Here is a 24,631-nt window from a genome sequence, read left to right as displayed (position 1 = left end):
AATTTAAGAGAATGCATTCAAGTTTAGTGTTATCTACAAACTTTATAAACAGAAACAAAAAATACATAATAGAAATATACATTGTTTAAATGATTAATTGGAAGATGTATAGAACTGGCAGAAAAGAAAATGATTAAAAGCATGAAAAATTGAAAGAAGTAAAGAGATAAAAAAAAAAAGAAGGTAAAACATAAGTCAATTCTCATACAAATTTAAAATACTAATATATTTTTCTTCGCTTTTTAATTCTTTTTTTTATTTATTTAGTCTCCTATTCGCTAATCAATTCAACCACTATATTAAGCAACATACAAATTTTCAAAACCAAACGAATGATCTACGTCTCGATTGCTTTCATCGTCCGTGCGTATTCCATAAAGTGTTGCGTCTCCAACTTCTCGTACTTATATCCCAACGCTGTCCCCATGCCGCCGTTTCCATGGCCGGAAACGTTTCCAGTACGACGGGTAAGTCAACCAAAACTGACGTGAACCCCTGTGCTTACATAGATCACACCTGAAGAAGAAGCAGCCTTGTAGTTGTTGATTCACTTGTCAGACGAGTCCTCCTCCGCCTTGTCGTTGCTTGGCTTGTCTTCTTGCAAGCAATCAACCGGAACGTAAAAGTAGCCCTTTGGCAGCCGCCGATTCTTGAAAGAAGCTTCGTCCGATGTCATCACAATCTCCTTCGCAAACGTTTCTACATGCTGCTAGTATCAGTTTTCATGAATGAGCTGAGCTGAGCGGAACAAAGAGTAAGCTTAGGACAAAAGGATTCTTCTCACCTTCTTGGGCTTTGATCCTTCTTCATCTCCATCCTCTGAAACACTTGGCGAGACTATACAATGTTTGCGTGGAACCGTTTTCCCAGAAAGTATTTTGCTCCGACCCTTGGAAGTAGCACTATCGTCGGTTTTCTGATCACTATCCATTGCAATAGGACCTTTGCCTCGGCGCTGCTTAACAGAGGCTGTGCTGTCAATGGTGATATCATCTGACCTCTGTATCGCTTCACTGCCAGATACATTACTATCCGGATGCCCTTTTATTGATGTCGTAGCTGAGTCGGAAGAAACTTCTGGAGGAGAAAATGGATTACGGACAGGTAATGAACGTGCAGCGTGGTCCCTTCTAGCAGCAAGTATCTCATGTGAGGAAATAGCCAACTCTCGCTGCAAATATATACCAGTAAACGGTCAAATGCCCATTTGTTTATTTTTTTTTTAATTTTTAACGAAAGACTTAGAGTTTTGAGTACTTCAACTTACTTTTAGCTTCTCCCTCTTGACTATCCGCTCGCACAGAAGGCGTAACCTCTCTAGTTCAACCTGGAAGAGAGATAGCGAAAATTCCAAGAATTAAAAATAATTTGTACAAAAAAAAAAAAAAAACAAAAACAAAAACAAAAAATTTGTACGAGACAGAACAGAACATGCTTAAGCTTCGCTAGGAACTCATACCCTATAATGCTTGAGACTTTTCAGCCCATCTTCCCCGTGTTTCTGAGATTCGGCCTGCCAACACAATCAGAAGAGATATAAGCAACCATATGAAGCAAGTGGACCATCAAAAAAATTGACTAAAGAGGTGAAAAACTAAGACCTTTGCCTTCTGTTCCAAGCTGTGTTTCTCACAGTAAGCCTTATGCGGAAGCTTCCCACCACCAATCATATGAAAACCAGCACTTCTGGCACAGGTTGGGTGGAATGTCGCCTGGCAGTTGCCATAACTACACTGTATAATGACAAACAAGGTTTTGATTAATCTTTGTCCCAATACTTGAAGCTAGATGTCTTCGGATTAAAAAAAAAATTAAAGAAGCGTCAGATACCATACCTTAAAGCATGCACCATATATCCGTTGGCATACACAACAAGTACTGGTGCTCTTGGCCAGTGACTCCTAACAAAGCATCATATATTAAGCTTTAGCATTTTTTTAAAACATGATACTGATTCTGCATTATATAATAATATAAACCCACCATTCCCTGCACAGGATTTGTTTGCCCCCTTCTGAAGGTTGATTCCAAAGACCACTGCAAGAAATTAAATAACCAAATAATTTGCAATGATCATTACTGGATATAGTACGCAAGACCCTGCGAATAAAGGAAACTTCACCTCCGCACAAAATGCATGCACCCACTGGCCGTTTGTGGCTTTCCTAAAAGCCCCAGTTGTGCCTCCACATAAACTGCACTCTGTAGTCGAAGACGGGTTTTCCCAAAAATTGAAAGAACCAGTAGATTCCGCACATAGTTCGCAGTACCAAGGACCAGTAGATTCTTTAGCACATTTGTAGCAATCCATGTGAACAGCAACCTGTAATTGGAGCATGATCAGATACCATATCGTGCATAAAATAAAAGCTGTCCCTAGAAAGAATAAATCATGAGAAAAAATTCACAGGAAATGTCTTATCACCTTGCAACTAGAGCACACTACAATCAGGTTCCATATAGTTTCAGAGCGTCTGCAGATATCACAACTTCGTGGTTTTTCTGATGAAAAGTCGGGTGTACGGTGATCAGACCGCTTCTCTGATGGTGAACCGGAAACAGGCATCTTTAAAAGTGTTTCCTTTGTCTGTGGCACTAGATGAGCGCTGCCAGAAACTTTACGTCTAGAAGTACTCATCTGTCCGATTTAAACAAGGAAAATAACAAAAATAAGAAATATGGCACAGAAAAAATAAAACATGTGGAAAACTAAAAACGTAGCAACAACAAACCTCTTGTTGAGCAGGTTCTTCTGCCATATCTTTTCTGAGCGATGTATTCCGAGAAGATGTTGCCGCTGCAGCAGTAGCAGCAGCTAGAACAGCCTGGGCATCTTTGTGTCTTTTCTCTTTCCTACTTTGCTTTCTTGCTTCCCTGACATCATGGAAATATTTGTTGACCAGAACATCATCCCATCTTCGTCCATGCTCTTCATCAATCTCCAGGGGCAGCTTTTTGGTAACTTGGTAAGCCAGATCGTCTGAGAAACGGAAGCAGCTTTAGTATGACATTACAGAAATTGTTATATAATGCAGAAAACATGAAGAATCGGGACCATGCAAATAACATAGGGATAAAAAATCACCCGAGAGTTGCTTTCTTGAAACTGCGGTGCCAAGTAACTGAAGTTGATAATATAGAAGCTCTCCTTCCACTTCATCTTTGGGAGACAGATCTAGCATGCCCAATTTCCTAGCTTTGGCTAACTGACAAAATGTGTTTTCTTCTTCAGAGCCTGCCAAATGTTACAACGTTACCAAATGTCCTAAAAGCTGAGGCATAAATCATAACTTCTTTACCATCAGGTTCGGTTGTCATCCTATCCACATAAGAGTTCCTGCTGCTTTTCAGGGTCTTTCCTTTGTCCATCTCTGACAATTCTTTGTGGATATAAGGATGAGGATCGAAACCAGGATATGCTTCATGATCACTGAATCATCATATAAAAATAAAAAGTGATATAGTAGGAAGAATGTTTATGTAAGAGAATAACAGAGACCGTCTCCCGAATGTGTTTTGAAGCTTACAGGAGATCCATGATAATAGGGCTTGGAAAGTTCAAAATTCCACGATTTTGAGAACTATCTGGCCTCAGGGAAAAGGCATTCTCCACCATTAGTCCAGACGAACTGGGATTTGATTGTTCTCCGTGATCATCTACGCACAAATCAAAATTAAGATAAGCAGCAGCTACCATCAACTAAGATTATCTATTAAGCGTGATAACACTGGACCATGAAGACACTTCCTCAGTTGAAAAACTCTACGCAGCTATGTAACACAAATGAAGAAAATACAACATGGAGGATAACAAGCATGGAGGATAGATACATCAGATATGCACGAAGAAATAGTGAAAACTTAGAAGAACATACCAGAAAGATTAACTGAACTTTTCCCAAGATGACCTTCCTGATCAAACACTGCTGATTTCTGCAGATGAGAAACAAGGCACAATGTCCAAAATCTCATCAGAAGTTCCTTTAGCATAAAAACAAAAATCCTGCAGCAGCTACGTTTCAACCTTTGGTGAAATATCTAACAAGTAGTGCGAACCAGGGGAGATACCTGTTCTTCTGAAGAATGATCAGATGGCAAATTCCCACTGCTTCCATTTTTCACAACGGGACTATTAGCTTTAGCTTCATCAGCCACAACACCATTACCAATACAATTTTCAGCAGGTGTACATGTTGGATTCAAGATGTCAGAATCTAGCATCACCATGCCTTCAGTACATATAGCAGACCGACGCTCTGATTTAGTAGGTTTCGTACTTTTAGAAATTTCGCCTTTGTTCCTAGTTCCCATGTGTGCATGCTGGCCAAGCCATTTAACTATCTTGCCTAGTAAATCAGGCAACAAGTCTCCATCCTGCAACGCAAAACTTTGAAATCAATATACACAAACCCACAATGAGGACACATACGTTTTAAGCAGGTATATGAGAAGTTTTAAAACGTTACCATAAGTTTGGCATTTAAAGAATCAGGATTGACCCCAATCTCTTCAGCCACATCCTTCACATTCACTTTCCCCAGGTCGATCAACTAAAAAATGTTAATCAATGAGCAAGAGAGTCAACAGGTACAGATGATCCAATTTAATAGTATATGCACACCTTTTTCAGAATCAACCCAAAACTAAGAGACTCGGATTGAGTCTTTTCGTCATCGGTGCTTCTCCCAGTAATCCCTGATTCAACAATGTCTGTTGCAGACAAGTTAAATTCTGAACGCGGTGATCCAAGTTCTCGCAACTCACTGTTTCTCGAAATATCAGAACGTGTACCTGGTGTTCCTACGTCAACTCCCATCTCATCATTACTTAGCTGATCTCTTACAGATTCTGATGGAAGATTACTTTCAGGAGGACGACTATCGGCTGCATTAATTTCTCCTCCCTCTATAGGCCTTCCACTTTCTTGAATATCTGAATGCTTAGAGCAGAAAGCTCGCAGTTCAACCTACAAAATTTCTTACATTGTTAAAGAATAAACATCACTAGTGTCAATGATTTGGTTCTGTAAGGAATGAAACTTACAGTGTCACACCCGTGTTTTCCCCAGATTTCTAGCCTATTCCCTGCCTCCCTTGCACATATAGGATGGAAAGATGTTCGGCATGTTGCTATAATCAAGAGATTGTAAAGAAGTATCAATAACTCATCTGGATAGAACATAGAATCGAAGAAAAATGTGACAAGTAGAATGCAGCCATAAAGTTGGTCAAGTAAATCAAGTAAGAACATGGGAAGCATAGACATTTGCCTATTTATTTTAGTTAAGTCCAAGCTGTGTGCAAATTCACTTTCACAGCAACCCAGAATAGCAAAATATTCATCAAAGAACAAACGATATAAAATACTTAACACTCCACTGCGGTGAACAGTCTCAACAAAGCATATTCAAGTTAAAAAAATGATCTAGACAGTTAAGTTATCTAGACTACAACTGCGAGCATAGCAGTATAGGCAGATGAACCCCAATTTCAGATGAATGTAGGCTTTTTCTAAGGGGATCGAGCAACAAGTAGTCCTATATGTTTCTCCTACGCATACTTTTTTGCATAATTCCAACTTATAAGAAAGCAGCAGCTTAAGGAAAAGACCCAGATTATACAACAGAACATGTCATGAAGAGTATCAGTGTTACCCATGGTCAGAAGTAGACCGGATGCACAAAAAGAAACAATACCTACCATTACAACACCGAATGCAAGCACCAGATTTCACCTTGCACAAGTTACACAATAACTTTCTTCGAGTTTCTTTTATTCCAGGCAAATTCAAGATCGGCTCCATTTTATTCAAGTCTTCTATGTACACCTCAGGCATCCACAAAGAACAAAACAGATGAGCGAACTCCGGCGGCCCACCGTTCTCAGTTTTTGAGACAACAGGTTTCAGAATGCCACCCTTTTTCGGACAGAGCAAGCATGGTCTTTCAGAGTCACTACCACCATTCTCCATCTCACACCAGGAGCACAACCAAGTATCATCCGCATCTTCAACCACACCATAGCATTTTCTATGAACTGTAGCTTTGCAGGAAGTGCAAACAATCAACTGGTTATGATGTTCCTTAGCATCACCAGTGCAGCAAAAATCACATAACAATGCATCCCCTCTGCAAGGAGCGGCAACCACTAACTTCTCCAAACCTGCATCACTACCAATACGCCTCCGCTTCTTGGAGGGCCTTTCTGATGCCAACAAAATCCTATTTCTGCAACCTAAAACCCATTCTAAACTACCAGAATAGTCTGCCCCTGATGAGACCTCATCCCCCACATTGTCCACACTCATTGGCTGCACAGCTTCTTCGTTTATCTCTTCTTTCTCTTTACCAACAACATCCTCACTCTTTTCACTCGCATCAGTTTCCCTCTGCTGTATATTAAGTGATTCGTACTCCACAGATGGAACTGAAAAGCAGCTTCGAGAAGATAAAGACCTTAGAGAAGCTAAATCCGACAAAGTTTCTAAATCAGGCAACTCTAACCGCCTAAAATACTCCTGACGCTCAACCCAAATACTCCCAGCCTTCAGCTTCTCCCCTTGCCTATTAGACTTCTTCTTCTTCGTTTCACCCCCATGGTGAGACTTCTTATGCCGCTTCTTATCATCCTTCTGGTTCAGCAAATTAGCCAACGCAATAGGCAAAGTCCCCACACTCACACCAACACTCGAACCATCCTCGTTAACATCATACGGAGACCTCTCGGAGAGATGCTTGCTCGCCTGAGCTAACAAATCGATTCCCTGCGAACTCCTCTCCTCCTCGAATCCTTTGCTATCCCTGCGAGATGGTCTACAAGGCCTCTCCTCAGCACCGCAGCCTCCGTCCACTCCCCTACCCATCATCTTCTCCCGCCGCTGGCATTGGTCAACGCTCATAACCGAATCAAACCGCCGCCGTAACCTCCCGCAAGCCCCATGGAACCGTAACCCTAACACTCCGCCTTCAATTTCCGATAATCAAAACCCTAACCCTAATTTCGCGAATCTGCTAACCCTAGCTTCCCCCAATCAATTTCAGATTCGAACGATTGGAGAAGATACGAAGATGAGGATGATGATGATGATGATTGATAGAAGCGTGGGTAAGATTAAGGTTTCTTCGAGTTTCTCTGGTTCATGTTCTTTCGGATCCTTTCACCGCGTTATTTGCAGGTAACAGAGGAACGGTTCATCTTTTCGAGAATTTTTTTTTTTTTTTTAATTCCGAGTGTATGATAGCGAGGTGTGGGGCGTAGGGTAGCACTCGTGCACCGCGTTCGTTTCGACACGTGGTGGAGTTTTACTCGTTGGATGACTCACGAGATGCCAACACGTTAATTCATTCCACTCTTTCATAAAAGCGTACCGATATGCTTTTTTTTTTTCCTTCTTTCTTTAACCTCCCTTTTTTCTTATTTGTTATGTAATCCCTTTTTTACAGTAAATTGAGATATTGGTCATTTTCTTTTACAGAAGTTTAATTTAGATCCTCTTTTAACTTCACATTTTGGGTGCCTTCGTAGTGTGTTTGATTACGACGATACGACTGTTTGATTCTTGTTGGATTTGCTCCATCACAGGACAAAACCAAAAAAAAGAAGAAGTTTGAATTTTGATTGGTGAAGAAGGAGGAGGATGTACTAATTGCATGTGATGTTTTACATATGCTATGCGTTAATGTGAAAATGACTCTTTGAGCCCACTAATCAAACTATAACCCGTTATACTTAGAATGCTATGGCTATAGTTATATTGGGGACAAAATTAGATGGCCAAACTAAGTGACTGAAATAGAATTTTAGGTGGCTTGATTAATGCGCATATAAGATAATCCATCAAGATTGTTGAAAATAATGCAAGTTAATTAAAAAAAATATCTATAAATGAAGAGAAAATAAATAACTAATTTAAGTTAAAAGATTTTAAAATGCTGATATAGTCTAGTTTAGTGGCCGTATCAAACTGAAAAAATATGAATTTTCATTTTTATTTGAAGTATAATCCATGTGTTAATAGTTTGATACAAATTCAACTTAATTAATACAAAATCTATAGAACAATATCAATCATGTCAAAAATGAATTGTAGCCTTGTAGGTCTCTTGTAACAAGGAACAAAAAGGGCTTCAGGCCCAATATATCAAACATCAGGTCCATTAACCGCAAATTCGATATAGTGGGCCGAAGACTTAGAGCGAGATTCCTATCTTTCCTATACAATAATTTGGATGAGAAAAACGGTTGCGTCAAAATGACGACATTTGGGAATCTAACCGCAACTTTAAAAACAAAATACTCTCTCTCTCCCTCTGCCTTTCTTTGTTTGCTTGCGTACGTCAATTTGCACAAGCAATCGCTTTTTCGAAAAGCATCCTCGAAGCTCGGAAGCTCTCTCCTCCTCCTCCTCCTCCTCCTCCTCCTCCTCTTTCTCCTCCTCCTCCGGCAATCTCCGTCATCTCCTCTGCTTATCTCCGGTACTTTTACACCTCGCGACCTTTCTTCGCATCCATCAACCTATTAAACTATTGAAATTTTCTCGAAAATTTGTGGATAAGATTCTGCAGAAGTCTCCGATCTTCCATTTCGGGAGAGAGATCTATCGATTAGGATTCTCGATTAGGAGCGGAATCATTTAAATTGTATGATCGTGTCGAACATTAAACTGTATGATTCATCCCGATCGTTTATATATGGATCGATCGAGGATCGGCATTAGCATTGATGCGTTTGTTTGTTTTTTTTTTCTTTGATTATTGATGAATTGCTACTTCAGATCTGGATCTAATCGCGTTTATGCTTGTGAATTGTGATTATTGCTATAGATTAACGCTCACTTTATTGCTTGCTTAGAAGTAAAGTGTAGTCTATCTTGTACCTTCTGCATGACTTGCCTGATTCAGATTCTCGGATCCGGATCTGGATCCGGTTGTCAACTCTTCGTTTAGAGAGCCTTATAAGAGTAATGATTGTTGCTCGTTGGTTTACCAATTTCACAAATGTTGTTCAGTTTGAAGAAAGCTTAGACTAAGTAACAATGTGTACAATGTGTTTGTTCTTGTGTTGAATGGGAGTAATCTGTAGTCATCTTGTACATTCTGCATGACTTGGCTGATTCAGATTTTCGGATCCGGATCTGGATCCGGTTGTCAACTCTTCATTTAGAGAGCTCTATGAGAGTAATGATTGTTGCTTCTTGGTTACCAACTCACAGATGTTACTATTGTGTGTTTTGATTGTTTCATTAGCTTGCATATCTAGATAGCATTGTGTACAATGTGCTTATTCTGAAAATTTGTTCAGTTTTTAATCATGGTCTCTTGTGTTGAATAGGAGTAAAGTGTAGTCTATCTTGTACATTCTGCATGACTTGGCTGATTCAGATCAACTCTTTGTTTAGAGCCTTATGAGACTATGACTGTTGCTTGTTGGTTACCAGTTCATAGATGTTACTATTGTGTTTTTGAAATGGTTTTGTTGGCTTACACATCTTGCACCACCTTCAAGAAAGCTTACACTAAGCAGCATTGTATTAGGAATGTTTTACAATATATAGAGATTATTAATTACAATATTTGTCCTTAATCTATTATATTTGTTATACATTGTGTATAATGAGGCTTGTTCTGAAAATCTGTATTATAATCATGGTCTCTTGTATTGAATAGGTTTTGAATTGATTGATCGAATGGGGAAAATCAAGAAAGTAAATCGTAAGGCTCGCATTGCTGCTGCTCCTTACCCACCACCACTGTCGTGTTGCAAGAAAGAATGGGCAGGCCCAACCTGCCCAGTATGTTTGGAGTCTCCACACAACGCTGTTCTTCTCTTGTGCTCCTCCTATCACAAAGGATGCCGTCCATACATGTGCGCAACGAGCAGCCGTTTCGCCAACTGTCTCGACCAGTATAAGAAGTCATACGGTAGTGAAGACTCAGAACAGCCTCAGCTTCTCTGTCCGCTCTGCAGAGGTCAGGTGAAAGGCTGGACTATTGTGGAAGACGCTCGGGTGCATTTTAACTCCAAGAGAAGGACTTGTATGCAGAACAGCTGCTCCTTTGTGGGGAACTTCAAAAAGCTCAAGAAACACATGAAGGAGAAACACCCAGACGCTTGCCCCAGGGCCATTGATCCAGCTCTTGAAAGTAAATGGAAGCGGCTTGAGAGGGAGAGAGACATAAGAGACGTGATAAGCACGATAATGTCGTCGATCCCTGGTGCTGTTGTGTTGGGAGATTATGTCATAGAGCCGCGTAATGGAGGTGTTTATGATGATGAAGATGACGAAGAAGATTACAGCTCAGATGATGATATGGGCAACAACGGTGTATTGAATCTAGATTCATGGCAAGGACAAGGCCATCACATTCGGTTTATAGATATGGATGCAAGCGACTTCGCATCGTCTTCTCGATCTCATGCTTCTCCAAGCAGTTTGCTCTTACCAAGGAACCAGAGAGGCGGCAATAGAGATCGGTAACTTTGATTTAAGCGAAGCAAGTTCATGTTCAGTCTCCTTTGCATATATCTCAAACTCTCTCCAGCATTACAAAGTGGCTTCAAATTTGCAGGAGCAGTATAAAAGGCTAACATGACTTAAGCGGTTAAGCCAATTAGACATACAGGAAATTGGTTTTAAAAGAAAAAACTCGCAGTCTCTTTTTATTTATTTTAATGTAAATTATGTATTCTCTCTAATTGTTTTATTGTTTCAGCATTGTTGTACTCTAATGAGGCATGAGAACTTGTGCCTTTTCTCAATTTCATTTTTATTTCATGTTTTTACGTATTGATTTGATTTTTATCTTCCTTCCGTTCAAGCAGTTGACAAAAAAAAAATCTTCCTTCCGTTCCGAACGAAAAAAAAAAAAGTTGTGTGGAATCAAAAGATGTAATCACTACAGCACACTACTCACTCCTCACTGTCAACTTTGGACAAAAGTATGTGTTCCTGATTCTTGTCTCACCTTCGTGCGTTTCTTCTACTTCGTATGCAGCCGCGTGATAACCCTCCGACTACATGTTTAAGCTTTTTCTTTATTCAGAAAACATAGAAGAAGATTGATTAAGAATAGTTTCAAATAAAACAAGTTCTGTAAATAAAAGATAACTGGAATATGAAGTCGAAGACTCGAAGTAGTACCCAAAGATCTGAACGGTAAGGTTTATTCTTTGCTTCTCCCTCTTCTTCTTCATCTGGTGCAAAATGTCGATACTTCCACGTCCTATTTTTTCGACGAAACGGCCGGAGAAACGGTAACCGGAGCTTACTCATCATTTTTCTTAGCCACCTTCGTTTCTTCTTCCATTTTTTAAATAACAAGAAATGTAATATTATTACCTCTATCCGAAATAGCTGGCTGTTTTTTTTAAAAAAATGATATAGCTGGTTTAAACAATTATTTAATTTTTTTTTACATCAACAATTATTTAATTATCAATCACTAAAAAAATAGACAAAGCAAAACATATTAAAGAAGTAAGGTTTAATCGTAAGAGGTTTTAAATTTTGCATAAGCTACTCTCTCCAGCCATCATAATAGTCCTAATCAAAATTCAGATTATTCAGACGCTTACTTGCTCTTCAATATTTGCATAAGCTTACAAGTCAATAAATAAGATGTCTTCATAAGTGATGGCTCATATCCAGTCCATTTAGATAATAAAAGCCCGTTACCTTCCGCTCAGGTTTGATGTTATTCTCGACGACGTCGTCTTCATCTTTCGAATCTCTGGCAAGACTTTCAGCTCTCATCTGTCGAATATACGCTAGCAAATTCGCTCTCCGGTCATACCCACGCGCCCTTCCAATCTCACGATTCCACGTACATTCATTTCTCCGTCTAACTCGAAACGATCGGACGGGGGTCGTTCGACGATCAACGTAGACGGTGATGATCACACCGTGCATGATCCTTGGATTATCATCTCCCATTTTGCATTCTTTGAAAATGATTTTTCTCGACTCGAATCGTTGCTGTTAATTAGGATTAGGATTATTAAACAAATCAAGCAATACACAAATCACTTTCTTAATCGGGATGACACGTGTGAACATCTCGTGCGGGGTTGTCCACTGTTCAGTCTAACTACTCCACAAAGTCAACGATCATAAACAGCTTAGTCAATTTCATTCATAAATATTCAGATAATGGTACATTAATGGTTACCACTAAGATGGATCTAATGGACTTATATTGGGCCAAGATTTATATTGCAAATCATTTAGTCATTGCCTAATGACACTATTGTAATTTGTTTGATATACTAAGAGCATAATTAATGGATGATTCTTAGTTTTTTTAGTTAAAAATTAAGAGACGGTTTCTTATATTTCGATAAGAATTTCATCGTAAAAACCTTCCATTAACCATGTTCATGTTCTAGTAATACAAGGAAAATGCTAAAATGTTATTAAAATGATGATACGAATCTCACAATATAAAATTTATAATAATTTGACTAACAACAACAATTTTCCAAAACCGTGGTATGATTATTTAAAAAATGTGGATCTCTATGGTTGAATAAATAAGCAAAAGAAATTTGATATCCCTCGGACCACTGCTTTTATGATATGCTTTTAAACCATTAGAGGTTAATTTTCAATTATATTACATAAAATTAAAACACTTTAACTTGATAGTGCTTTAGTTAATTATTTAATCAGTGATAATAATTAGTGTGGCATCTTCCACCACTTCATAGTCTTCAGTCTTCACAATAACAAGAAATTTATTATAAAAGATATGAAAATATGGCAATAAAATAAAAACAACAAAGCAGACAGCGAAAGGGGATATCCAGGGGAGGCGATATCCCTTAATACGACCCTTGCCTAAAGCTCTATCGTATGAATCTGCTCTGATTTTCATGCAGATATTTTATTTTATTTTGTGAAAAAGAAAAAATTGGATGAATGTTGAATTATTCAACCAAAAAAACGTTTCTACATCGTGTTTTGCTTTAGTAGATTGATTTTATTTTACAATATTTAATATAAGTATCATTCATTTTTCTCTTCGTGCATATCTATATAGCATTTCGGTGTGTTACTATTACCCATGCACGTTCAGGGCGGTAGATTAACCCAAAAACATTGGGAGTTTTAACCAAAATGCACCAACTACCACATTTGCTACAATGTATGTGGCACATTGTTTTAACCGCCCAAAACCATTTTTATTATCTAAATTAACAATTTAGAAAGATAAGTATAGGGAAACCTGTGATTACTTCTTTTAAAAAGTGTTTCTCTAGATTGAACTTTATGAATCATGGATCTTCCATTATAGGATGGTTTCTTTCTTAAGTGACTATAAAAATATAATATGCACTGAATTTATTTTAAAATCCCATAACATTTTACTTTTTGTTTCTTATATATATCATTAACACTAGATTTATTAAAATTTTGTTTTCAGTGTTTTCAATTGATAGTTATTGTAGCATGCAACATCTAATTATTATTCTTCTCTACTCCTACTAATTTTCAATTAAAACAAAAAAATTAGCTCCGAGTTAGACTCAATATTCCTTTTTACGGTAATATTCAATACTAGACGTCCGACTGAATTTGACTATAAACAGTAAAAGTGTTCGATTATACAAATATGGCAATTAGCATATGGGTCAAAATACATAGCCGCACCCGCATGTGTTTGGTGTCAAGTGGTTCATTGGGTTACGAGCAACAACTAGGATATAATAAAATACTGTGTAGATTATCAAATTTTAATAATTATTTTGAAACAGATTAGAGAAAATCAAAGTGCTGCTTTTAGCCACATGAAAACAGCAACAGCAAGGGGGATATAATTATGATATTTACTAATTAATTGCTCTCCTAATGGTCAGGATAATTATGTTTGACAGTAAGTCAAATATTTAGCGTTTGTGATATACATTTTGTCTACTGCATCGTAGTAAGATCTGAGAACTATTGGGTGTTCAAAAGAAAAATTAACGACGGTCATGAAAAATGGATTAGTTTCATTTCGACATAATATACAACATTTCTATTTTATAATTTTGTGGTGTGGTTGTTTTGATAAACCGTGAAAGTTTTAAATCTCCGGTTCTTAATTTCTTGAATATTTGAGGCTAATTATTAACAATATTATGTTTAAAATGTACCTTTGATGAAAGTATATTATTGTTTTTTTTTAAGTATATTATTGTTTCTTTATTTATTTTCAAGAAAATAGTAATATAATTACATACATCTTTGTATTTTACGTACAATTACATTCTAATATATATTATCATGTTAATATGATTTTTCTTATAAATATAAACTTAATATAGAGGAAAAAAATGAATGGATGTAAATGCAGTAAAAGTGGCTCAAAAGGCCCCGAAAGGGTCGATGGCTGCCTAACCGCATAAAGATCCCCCAGTTGTCTCCCCTTCTTATAGATATATATATACACACACGGCACATTTTCCTTATTTTTTTCTGTAATCTATAGTAACATTTCTTTAAAAAATAATCCAATATGGTAAAACATAATACACACACACATATGTTGCAAATGGAAGGTAAAAGCATTTCACTCGTAAAATATCTACTCGAGATTACGTGTGCCAAATCTCCATAGGTCGACCATATCATACATATTTTAGTGGTTGTTATTTTTTAAAACAGGACAAGCTCGTATGTTAAAAAAAATGCTAACCAGCTCGTATGTTGCCCACGTCAATAAAATAAAAAGCTATGTCGTGTTGTGTTGCAGAAAATCAATGTATACATAGTCATACTGTGATATTTTGCATTATATGGTGACTGTAATGAAGTTAGGTATCGATTCGTGGTTCATCATAGTTATAGATCATGTGTTTAGGATTATGATCCTAATGAAATGTTAAATCGGATAGACCGAATTGGTACGAAAGTTGTAACATGGAAAAACATGATTTAATTGTGTATGTATATTTCAGTTACGAATTCTGATTACATTGTTAAATAAGCAAAAATTTGCTTTTAAAATTATCATAGTACTATCAATTAGCGGAAAATGTGTTTTATCATAGTACGTGAATATGATAGTTTAGAATATTGGTTTCGTAGCAATAAACTATTGATGATAGAGTTTTGCGTATTCTCATTATATAAACCATTGGTGAATCGAAATGGTAAGAGAACTTATGATTGATATTAAATGTGCATATTATGATTCAGACAATACAAATAGTCTAGTAAATATCACCAGAGTAGTACTTCTGTATTTTAACTTTCTTAATGCTCTATATTTTAATGGTCTCTACTTTATTTTCTTATTATTTAAGATAATATAAAGAGCTACTACAAATGAATAAGTGTACAATTTCATTGGATGTACACTTATACGTTCTACCACATCGTCGTTTTAGTTTGGCTATGGCTTTTATTAGGAAACTCTCTAATACGTATAAAATAGTCTTGCAATACTAGACTACCACAGTTAATCCTTCTGTTTCAAATAATTTGTGATATCAAAAAACCTTGTAGATTTAGCTATATATTTTGCATTTACGTTGCTTTAAATAATAATAATACAAACAGATTATAATAAAAATAAAGTGATATATGTTCGAAATTTGGAGCATCCGAAAATCTCTTGGATTGGTTAAGAGGCTCTTGAATTTAAAGTAACTTGTCTTTTCAAAAAAAAAAAACATATTATAAAATAATTTGAAATAGTGATGTTATTTTAATTCTATTTTTAATAAAATGACACTTAACTATTGATTTTTTTTTAATATCGAGTTGATGTAGTTCTTACAAATTAAAATGCACATTTTATTTTTATGTTAAATATTTAAAAGTATTTGGTCAGTTTTAGACCCGTTTAACCAAAGAGAAAACGAAAACAAAAAATGATTCTATGGTGATATGAACAGTCTGTAAACAGTTTTGAAAGTTCTATGGTGTAACAGCCTACCATTGACAACGATGTTGATAATAGTCACAAAATTTCCACTAATTACTCGATCGAAGCTTAAAAGTAATTCAAGGCCATCTGCAAGATTTTCTCTTCAAATAAATATAAGAATAACTAGCAAAATTTCTATGTTTTTTAAATAAAATCGTCTCCATGTATTTTTTTACGCTGTGCAACGTTGATTACTGGCTTTAAAGCTTTAACCAAGATTGACTCTCGAATGAATGTCATAACATCGAATGTAAAAAGATAATAAGTGGGTCCATGCGTTCTTCCACATACTATATCATTTTATTAAAAATCCAAAAAAATGACAGAAATAATATTACGACCCGCCCCTTATTTGCTTGGCCGTTGGTGATCCCATGCGCCACTTAACCTCCAAAGACTTCTCCCCAATCTCCTTTTAAGCCTCTGTTTAGTTTATACTTAATTGCGCTTTATCTTCTTAATCGTCATGTAATTCATAAAAATCTTCGAGATATTTTATCCTACAATAGACAAGTCAACAATTTGCTCATAGATATATGTTTATAGCTACCCACCGGATTGTGCTTAAAAAAAAATTAAATCAAAAAGCTACCCATGGGATTCTCATTCTCCATTTTCTAAAATAGTTTTTTTTTAAGCTTCCATAAATTTCACACAACAATTTTCTACTATAGTTACACTAACGTTTGATGTTGATTTCAAGAAATCGAAGTCAAGACAAACAATACTGTTTGTGAATATGCTGATTAATACCTCTCTGTAATATATAGCCACACGTGATGCAATTTAATCTTGAGTGACCGACGTCTACATTTTGCATTCATCAACGTATTCAAGTCTAACACAAGATATTAGCGAGTTTACGTATTACTTTCTGTATTTAATGTAGCCGAATCATATACTTATTTATGGACTAGTGTAATATTGATATTGTTGGCTATAAAACATTACAACTTGTGCATATTACAAATAAGCTATTTTGCTGTGGTGACACGTTAATGAAAAAACATTTTAGTAGTTAGATTGTTAATTCAAATATCTTCAGATGATGATTTTGGTTGTATCCACGATTGACCTTGTATTAAAGACTTAAAATCAAGACAAATTAATATAAATTTGTATCTTTTTTATTAGATCTAAATATGTTATTGGTTAGATGGTTTCTAAGCTAAACAGAACATTGTTTTGCAATCCAATATTGACTGACAAAGAAAAATAAAGCTTAGCATGTAATGCAATATTGAGACATTTTTGTAGCGCTTCAAGGGAAGGTTTACCTTGCCCGTTAGTACTCGAGTATTGTTTGCATTCAATTTATAAATATTGAAATAGTACCTTATATGTTCATTCCCTTTAGGTGCAATGTTTTTGTTTACCACATGTTCTACTTCTTAGAAGTTTCATACACTTTCCCAAATTAGGGTTTCTTTGACTTTTCCAAGTGCAAAACTGAATAAATAATAGAAACTATACTATTCATAAAGTTCAAAAAAAAAAACTATACTATTCATGCAATCCGGAAGTGTTTTTTTTAGTTGCCAAAAATGATTTTCTTTTTTAATTAAATTACATTCATCGGTCCTTGTATACTAACATCAAAATTCAAAATGGCTACAAAAGAATTCCAACACAAATAAAGGATTTTCAGCCTTAGTTAGTTTTGTTTTGTCGTTTAATCTAAGAAAATCATTCATCAACACAAACATTTTCAACCTATCACAATTTCTTCATAGCTCTCAAGCATAAATCTCTAGAAAAATAAGTTAAAGCAGGTGTTTTTTCTGTCGACAACCCATGTAAGTGCAAACCAATTTATTAGCAAAGTTGAGTTGTTCCGAGAAAATTTCCGACCTAGCCTGATCTATATAGGTAAAGATAATTCTACTTCTACAAAACCAACAAAACATATGTAGTCAAAAATAACAATTTCATTGCACTAACTAATGAGGAGTTATACATGTTTCAGATAGAATATGTAAGAAATCTTAGTAAAATCGCAAGCGCATCTGGTGTAGTGGTATCATAGTACCCTCCCACGGTACTGACCAGGGTTCGATTCCCTGGATGCGCAATTATATTTTTATTTTCCTTCACAAAATGAAACTAATAAAAAAAAAAATTTACGCAAATATTATTTTCCCATTTCCCATCTTAAAGGCCAAAGCATAGGATCTTGGTAGACGGGCCCCCATAATCAGAACACCACACAAACTCACATTTGTCAATTTCCCAACACTCTTTTATTTTCCGTTTAATATTTTAATTATCAATCTCTGCAAATCCCCCTATATATACAACCCCATCACGCCATATTCAGAAACCAAAAATAAATCAAAAACCAAAAGAAGAGAAAGGAAAAAAAAAATAGCTTCTCCATGGCAACCTCCGTCGATAACCGCCACTATCCCCGCCTCAGCTCCGCCCTAAACGGCGGCGTTGTCCACTCCTTCAAACCTCCTCTCGTCCCTTCCCCTTCCCTCGACCGTGACCAAGACCAGAGCGTCAACGTCCCAACCGAAAAATCCGTCGACAAAACCACCAAAGAAGACCGTTACGACTCCAGCGACGACGAGGACGAGAGCCACAACCGTTACGTCTCCTACTACAAGGAGATGGTCCTCAAATCCAACTCCGATCTAGAGCCGTCGGCTCTAGACTCGCGAGACGAATCTACGGCTGACAACTGGATCCACCGTAACTCCTCTATGGTGCGTCTCACTGGAAAACACCCCTTCAACGCCGAGGCTCCCCTCCCCCGCCTCATGCACCACGGCTTCATCACCCCCGTCCCCCTCCACTACGTCCGCAACCACGGCGGCGTCCCAAAAGCCGAGTGGTCGGACTGGTCCGTCGAGGTCACCGGGCTCGTCAAGCGCCCGGTGAAGCTCACCATGGAGCAGCTCATCACCGAGTTCCCCAGCCGCGAGTTTCCGGTGACGCTCGTCTGCGCCGGAAACCGCCGCAAAGAGCAGAACATGGTGAAGCAGACCATCGGGTTCAACTGGGGCTCCGCCGGAGTGTCCACCTCCCTGTGGAGAGGCGTTGCTCTGAGCGACGTCCTCCGCCGGTGCGGCGTCTACAGCAAGAGAGGCGGAGCTCTCAACGTGTGCTTCGAAGGCGCGGAGGATCTTCCCGGAGGCGGCGGGTCTAAGTACGGGACGAGCATCAAGAAGGAGATGGCCATGGACCCCGCGAGAGACATTATATTGGCGTACATGCAGAACGGGGAGCTTCTCACGCCGGATCACGGGTTTCCGGTTCGGGTCATTATACCCGGTTTCATCGGTGGGCGGATGGTTAAGTGGTTGAAGCGCATCATCGTCACGCCTCAAGAGTCAGACAATTACTACCACTACAAAGACAACAGAGTCCTCCCTTCTTACGTGGATGCTGAGCTGGCAAATGAAGAATGTAAATTTAAATTTTACCTTTTTACCTTGTTATTACAAGAGGTGGACCATGGTGGTAATAATAATAACGTTTGTTGTGTTGCAGCTTGGTGGTACAGGCCGGAGTATATAATCAACGAGCTTAATATAAACTCGGTGATAACGACACCTGGTCACGAGGAGATTTTGCCGATTAATGCATTCACGACTCAGAAGCCTTACACTTTGAAAGGCTATGCTTACTCTGGTAATTAATATTTTTATTAATCTCTAATTAATTAAGTACTAAACTAGAGGGTTAACTAATATTCTGAAACAAACAGGAGGAGGGAAGAAGGTAACGAGAGTGGAGGTGACTCTAGACGGAGGAGAGACGTGGAGCGTGTGTGAGCTTGACCATCAAGAGAAGCCGAACAAGTATGGCAAGTTCTGGTGCTGGTGTTTCTGGTCACTTGACGTTGAGGTTCTTGATCTGCTTAGTGCCAAAGAGTTAGCTGTTCGAGCCTGGGACGAGTCTTTGAACACCCAGCCTGAAAAACTCATCTGGAACCTCATGGTAAACCACTCTTTCTCTCTTTATTTTTTTAATTTATTCTTTTGTGTGATTTGACTAAACTGAAAATTATAATTAATAATTTCCTACAACGCTGGAACTACTGTGCTATGGTTCATGACTTTCTTAACGTGTTACCTACCTTCTTTGCTTGTCTATTTTAGACAGTTCCATTAGTGATTAAGTATTATTGATTTATTAAAGTTAAAATGTGAAATATATTTTAATTAGAGAAGACTAGCCCATGGTATCCAGCTAATGATGTTTGACTAAATCCCACTTTGTACTTTTTGTAAGAACTGTATGACCTTGCGTCATAGCATCTATGTAATGGTTTTAATTATTTTATTATAAATAAAATAAACTAACGATGTTGACTGGTGTTGAAACAGGGGATGATGAACAACTGCTGGTTCAGGATCAAAACCAACGTGTGCAAGCCTCACAGAGGAGAGATAGGTATCGTTTTCGAACACCCGACCCGACCCGGAAACCAATCGGGCGGGTGGATGGCAAAGGAACGTCAGATCGAGAAATCCTCCGAGTCACACCCTACTTTGAAAAAATCAGTTTCAACACCTTTCATGAACACTGCCTCAAAGATGTACTCAATGTCCGAAGTCAGGAAACACAACTCAGCTGAGTCTGCATGGATCATCGTCCACGGTCACATCTACGACTGCACGCGTTTCTTGAAAGACCACCCCGGTGGCTCGGACTCTATCCTCATCAACGCTGGTACTGATTGCACCGAAGAGTTCGAAGCTATTCATTCAGACAAAGCCAAGAAGCTTCTAGAAGATTACCGTATCGGTGAGCTCATCACGACGGGGTACGACTCTTCACCTAACGTCTCGGTCCACGGTGGCTCGAGTGTAATGTCTTTGTTAGCTCCTATCAGAGAGCTAGCTCCTGCTAAGAACATAGCTTTGGTCAACCCACGTGAGAAAGTCCCGGTGAAACTCATCGAGAAGACTTCGATCTCCCACGACGTGCGTAGGTTCCGTTTCGCGTTACCGTCTGAAGATCAGCAGCTTGGTCTACCCGTCGGGAAACACATCTTCCTCTGCGCCACTATTAACGACAAGCTTTGTCTTAGAGCCTATACTCCGACCAGCACGGTCGACGCGGTCGGATACATCGACCTAGTCATCAAGGTTTACTTCAAGAACGTCCATCCAAGATTCCCCAACGGAGGGCTCATGTCGCAGCACCTAGACTCGTTACCGATCGGTGCGGTTTTGGACATCAAAGGTCCGTTAGGACATATTGAGTACCAAGGCAGAGGTAAATTCATGGTCAGCGGTAAACCAAAGTTTGCTAATAAACTAGCCATGCTTGCTGGAGGAACCGGTATAACTCCAATCTACCAAGTCATTCAATCGATACTAAGTGACCCGGAGGACGAAACCGAGATGTTTGTGGTTTACGCGAACCGAACCGAGGATGATATACTTGTGAGAGAAGAGCTAGAAGGATGGGCTAGTAAGTTTCCGGACAGGCTAAAGATTTGGTACGTTGTTGAGATTGCTAAAGAAGGTTGGGAGTACAGCACAGGGTTTATCACCGAGGCTGTGCTTAGAGAACATGTCCCTGAAGGATTAGAAGGCGAGTCTCTGGCCTTGGCATGTGGACCACCGCCTATGATTCAGTTTGCGTTGCAGCCTAATCTTGAGAAGATGGGTTATGATATTAAGGAAGATCTCTTGATCTTCTAAGAATTTGTTCAAGATTTATATATGTATTGAAACTTGAAAGTTAATAACAATTATAGCTTATGTAAATACATGGTTAATTATCATGTGTGCTTTTGTTAGAGTTTTTATTCCAAATTTATAATGTATAAATTGCGTTTATGGTTATTGTTGTTGATGATGATGATAAATGATGAAATCATGTAACTCAATTACTTTCCGTGATTTAGTTTTGTCTTCAAAGTGAGTTATCGTATGGTTAATGTGACATCTGACTATTCCGCGTACTGGTTGTCTAATAAGTTTGTAAAATTTATTTCACATCAAGTAATATTCATTATATCACGCTTAATAAAACGTTTTGTCTTGTAATGCTTTAGTTCCAAATTAGTAACCACTTGCTGATGTGTTGCTTCCAGTTGTCAGTGACAAGAAAAAGACACAAGACATGTTTGAACGCATATGCAACAGTCTTGTATTCTATACAAATAGATAAAAAGAGTTCCGGTTCGGCCCCACGAGATTCGTGGTTCATATGCATTTTACACTGATACCACGAGAATAACTGATAATGAATGGACGTAATAAAAGATTTTCATATTAATATTGTCATGAATTTGAATATTTTCTTGGTATCAAAATTTAATTTGAAGTATATATAATGCTTGTGGTTAAAAGCTAGTTACAGGTTAGTTATTTTAAAATTCAGCGTATATATTCACATATTTGGGGGAAAAAATTCAGCGTATCTTAAGCTTTCCTCATTAATAATTATCATGCATGCTTTAACTCACTACATATTGCCCTACTTTACTCATATCATTTACTAGTTAGGTATTTTTAAACGCAGCGTAGATCAGTCGATCTCATACACTACATTCTAAATGCATGAATCTCTCACTTAAGTTATGAACGTATTCTTAAGCAAAAAAGAAAGAAGTTATGAACGTACCTCCAGTTGTTCACTTGTTCTATAGAAAATTCAGCAAAGGGACATGCATGGGGCACGTAGTTACTTTTAGACCATAAAAAAGTTAAACTAATAGAGAAGGAAACTTCCTAAATAAAGATAAATAAAATAAAAAAGGAAAGAAAAAACAAAGAAGGTATAGGCAAAAGAAAACGTATAGCCGCGACCCGTAACAAAGGACGTCCTGACCACTGCGGAGACGGCGAGACGCTGACTAAATTTTTTTATCTTTTGTTTTCCTAAAGAACGTTGTTTCGTGCTCACAAGGGTCAAGTGTCAACCATATCAGGATATAAAACCCCCTCTTGTAGTTTGTCTTTATCCGTGATATAATCTAAGTTTGAAATTAGTTCTAATTTCAAAATTATATATGCATGTGACTCTATTTACCTCGGGTCCCTTGTGAACATGACGTCTGAAATCTGAAGAGCTAGTTGTTCTACCTGCAACTAATTATTTCTTAAGCATTGTTCAGTGCTAAGTACTGAAAGCTGACAGTCTTGTATATAATATGGCATCTGCACCTACCAAAACCATTGATAATTATCTTAAACTTATTTTTTGCTAACAAGGATTGTCGTATGAATTTTAAAGATGTATTGTAAACGTAACTAATAAACGTATATAGATACCAGATCCATATATTTAGATATATAGTCCTTTTTAACTTGCTGCTTCTTCGTTTTTGTTGTGTACTTTTTTCGATCCAAAAGAGAAAAATCCAACTCAATTTAGATATTATTGGTATAATTCATGAGTTTTATTCATGACCCTTTTACAAAATTACACTAAAATCATGATTTGTCTGGTTGATATTGTTTTGTCATCCACAAAGATGTCCTTTGATTTGAAGTGAGGCCAGAATCTTATTTTCGATGAGTCGCGAAGATTGCTAGTTAGGCACAAGTGTCCATTTCTACCATCTACGTCTTGTCTTGTTGAGACCACCTCCTTTTATGAGCTATTCGCCCCACCCATAACGTCAATAATCCACATTTTCCATGCAATAAGTGTTATTGTTTTCTTCTAAGAACTATTTTGGTTAACATAAATTGTTTAAAAACATATACCAGACCCCCAGTACTAATGGTTTGTTGCTCAACCTACACAGCTTATGTAACATGTCCATCAGTTCATGAATCGAACCAGGACGGTCAGACTGATAGGTTTCGCCAAAATAACATTTTCCATTTTGAATTATAACAAAACCAATATTTCTCATTTGTTAAAACTACTAAAATAAATATATTAGAATGCTAGGTACTATTCAGTTTTTTTAAACAATATTATTCGTTAGCGAGGAACATTTGTGATATAAAAAATAACGACAGTGGATCCACCGGAAGAAAGCAAGGTACAAAAAAAACTGTCAATCCACCGGTGCGATTGGTCTGGTTAAGCTCAATGATTTTGTCGTTTTATGACATATTTTTATTACTTTATTACCAAGAAAACAAGATGATAAAGTTCATCAACGATGTCCCTTATGGCTATTAAGAGTCAGATGCAAGGATGAGCAGGGTCATTAAGACATCTTATATCGAAACCATTACTCCACTAATTACTAATTATTCAGACTAAATTGTTTATTACAGTAAAGTATTATTTTTTTGCTTAACTTTGAATATCATATTACAGTAAAGTATTAATATTACTCTTGTATTGTTTAAGTAGCTCTCAGCCAACAGGCAAAACATGAACTACTTGGATTATTCAAAGATATGTAAGCTTCCAAAAGCATTGGGAATGGCTCCAACTACGTTGGGAGATAGAGTGTTATTTAAAATTCTCCATTGCCACCGTCGTTGGAGTTATTTATGTTTCCAAGTGGGATATACAATATAATTACCCGCGGAATTTATTGATCCAACTAGTTGAAAAAATCATAGTAAAATAGTATTGTTGGCAATAGCTTTGACTTTACTACAATCAAATAGTATTGTATGGAATTAGTCATTTAAATTACTGTAGTAGTGTGTATTGATCATAAAAATTAAATATTTCTACACTATTTTGTACAGTGAATATTCGGCGCTGTTCACGGACGCTCTACATAAGTATGATTTCTTAAAACATTTTACTTTAGTATACTTTGAAACCAATTATATCATTATA

General features: G+C 37.4%; 4 protein-coding genes and 1 non-coding gene across 8 annotated transcripts; 3 read left to right on the top strand and 2 right to left on the bottom strand.

The window, feature by feature from the left end:
• Positions 1–149: 149 nt before the first annotated feature.
• On the bottom strand, positions 150–7,212 carry LOC106400322. 4 transcript variants are annotated; one of them, XM_048736350.1, is made up of 20 exons: positions 5,700–7,211; positions 5,044–5,129; positions 4,792–4,966; positions 4,622–4,710; positions 4,467–4,550; positions 4,069–4,374; positions 3,876–3,933; positions 3,528–3,657; positions 3,300–3,430; positions 3,086–3,235; positions 2,733–2,980; positions 2,426–2,638; positions 2,123–2,323; positions 1,984–2,037; positions 1,836–1,901; positions 1,602–1,733; positions 1,460–1,513; positions 1,268–1,327; positions 785–1,171; positions 150–706 (listed from the first exon to the last, which is right to left on the bottom strand). In XM_048736350.1, the coding sequence occupies exons 1-20, from the start codon at positions 6,895–6,897 to the stop codon at positions 548–550; spliced, it is 3,981 nt and encodes a 1,326-aa protein (XP_048592307.1). In that variant the 5' UTR covers positions 6,898–7,211; the 3' UTR covers positions 150–547. The 4 variants fall into 4 exon arrangements, with proteins under 4 accessions (XP_048592307.1, XP_048592308.1, XP_048592309.1 ...); XM_048736351.1 differs by having other exon boundaries at positions 150–699; positions 4,622–4,966; positions 5,700–7,212; XM_048736352.1 differs by having other exon boundaries at positions 150–1,171; positions 5,700–7,212.
• A 2,472-nt stretch (positions 7,213–9,684) lies between these two features.
• On the top strand, positions 9,685–10,785 carry LOC125576386. Its single transcript, XM_048736349.1, has one exon. It carries the CDS (start codon positions 9,685–9,687, stop codon positions 10,474–10,476), a length of 792 nt encoding a protein of 263 aa, XP_048592306.1. The 3' UTR covers positions 10,477–10,785.
• Positions 10,786–10,959: 174 nt separating this feature from the next.
• Positions 10,960–12,031, bottom strand: LOC125576204. Its single transcript, XM_048735630.1, has 3 exons — positions 11,674–12,031; positions 11,140–11,298; positions 10,960–11,031 (listed from the first exon to the last, which is right to left on the bottom strand). Exons 1-3 carry the CDS (start codon positions 11,929–11,931, stop codon positions 10,960–10,962), a joined length of 489 nt encoding a protein of 162 aa, XP_048591587.1. The 5' UTR covers positions 11,932–12,031.
• Positions 12,032–17,910: 5,879 nt separating this feature from the next.
• Positions 17,911–17,981, top strand: TRNAG-CCC. The gene has a single exon. It is a non-coding gene; the product is annotated as a tRNA-Gly (tRNA).
• Positions 17,982–18,269: 288 nt separating this feature from the next.
• LOC106400358 (nitrate reductase [NADH], clone PBNBR1405) lies at positions 18,270–21,729 on the top strand. The gene is given in 4 exon segments (NM_001315920.1): positions 18,270–19,321; positions 19,406–19,546; positions 19,623–19,855; positions 20,245–21,729. Coding segments are annotated over 4 exon segments (2,736 nt in total). The 5' UTR covers positions 18,270–18,285; the 3' UTR covers positions 21,571–21,729.
• The last annotated feature ends 2,902 nt before the right edge of the window (positions 21,730–24,631 follow it).

This window comes from Brassica napus, chromosome A7 (genome assembly GCF_020379485.1).
Source record: "Brassica napus cultivar Da-Ae chromosome A7, Da-Ae, whole genome shotgun sequence".
Lineage (NCBI taxonomy): Eukaryota > Viridiplantae > Streptophyta > Magnoliopsida > Brassicales > Brassicaceae > Brassica > Brassica napus.
Note: the sequence above shows the minus strand (reverse complement) of the source record. Positions and strands in the feature narration are given on the sequence as shown.

Bases quoted from the DNA above. Each gene is read 5' to 3' on its own strand.
- LOC106400322 (XM_013840699.3), bottom strand. From the start codon at position 6,897: ATGAGCGTTGACCAATGCCAGCGGCGGGAGAAGATGATGGGTAGGGGA. The intron at 4,551-4,621 runs GTGTGCATATAC...AACATTTTTTAG, and splicing joins TTGGGTTGATTCTGAAAAAG to TTGATCGACCTGGGGAAAGT. The intron at 4,375-4,466 runs GTAACGTTTTAA...TTTGCGTTGCAG, and splicing joins CTTTAAATGCCAAACTTATG to GATGGAGACTTGTTGCCTGA.
- LOC125576386 (XM_048736349.1), top strand. From the start codon at position 9,685: ATGGGGAAAATCAAGAAAGTAAATCGTAAGGCTCGCATTGCTGCTGCT.
- LOC125576204 (XM_048735630.1), bottom strand. From the start codon at position 11,931: ATGGGAGATGATAATCCAAGGATCATGCACGGTGTGATCATCACCGTC. The intron at 11,299-11,673 runs GTAACGGGCTTT...AAAAAATGGAAG, and splicing joins ACATCAAACCTGAGCGGAAG to AAGAAACGAAGGTGGCTAAG. The intron at 11,032-11,139 runs GTACTACTTCGA...TTCTGAATAAAG, and splicing joins CTTACCGTTCAGATCTTTGG to AAAAAGCTTAAACATGTAGT.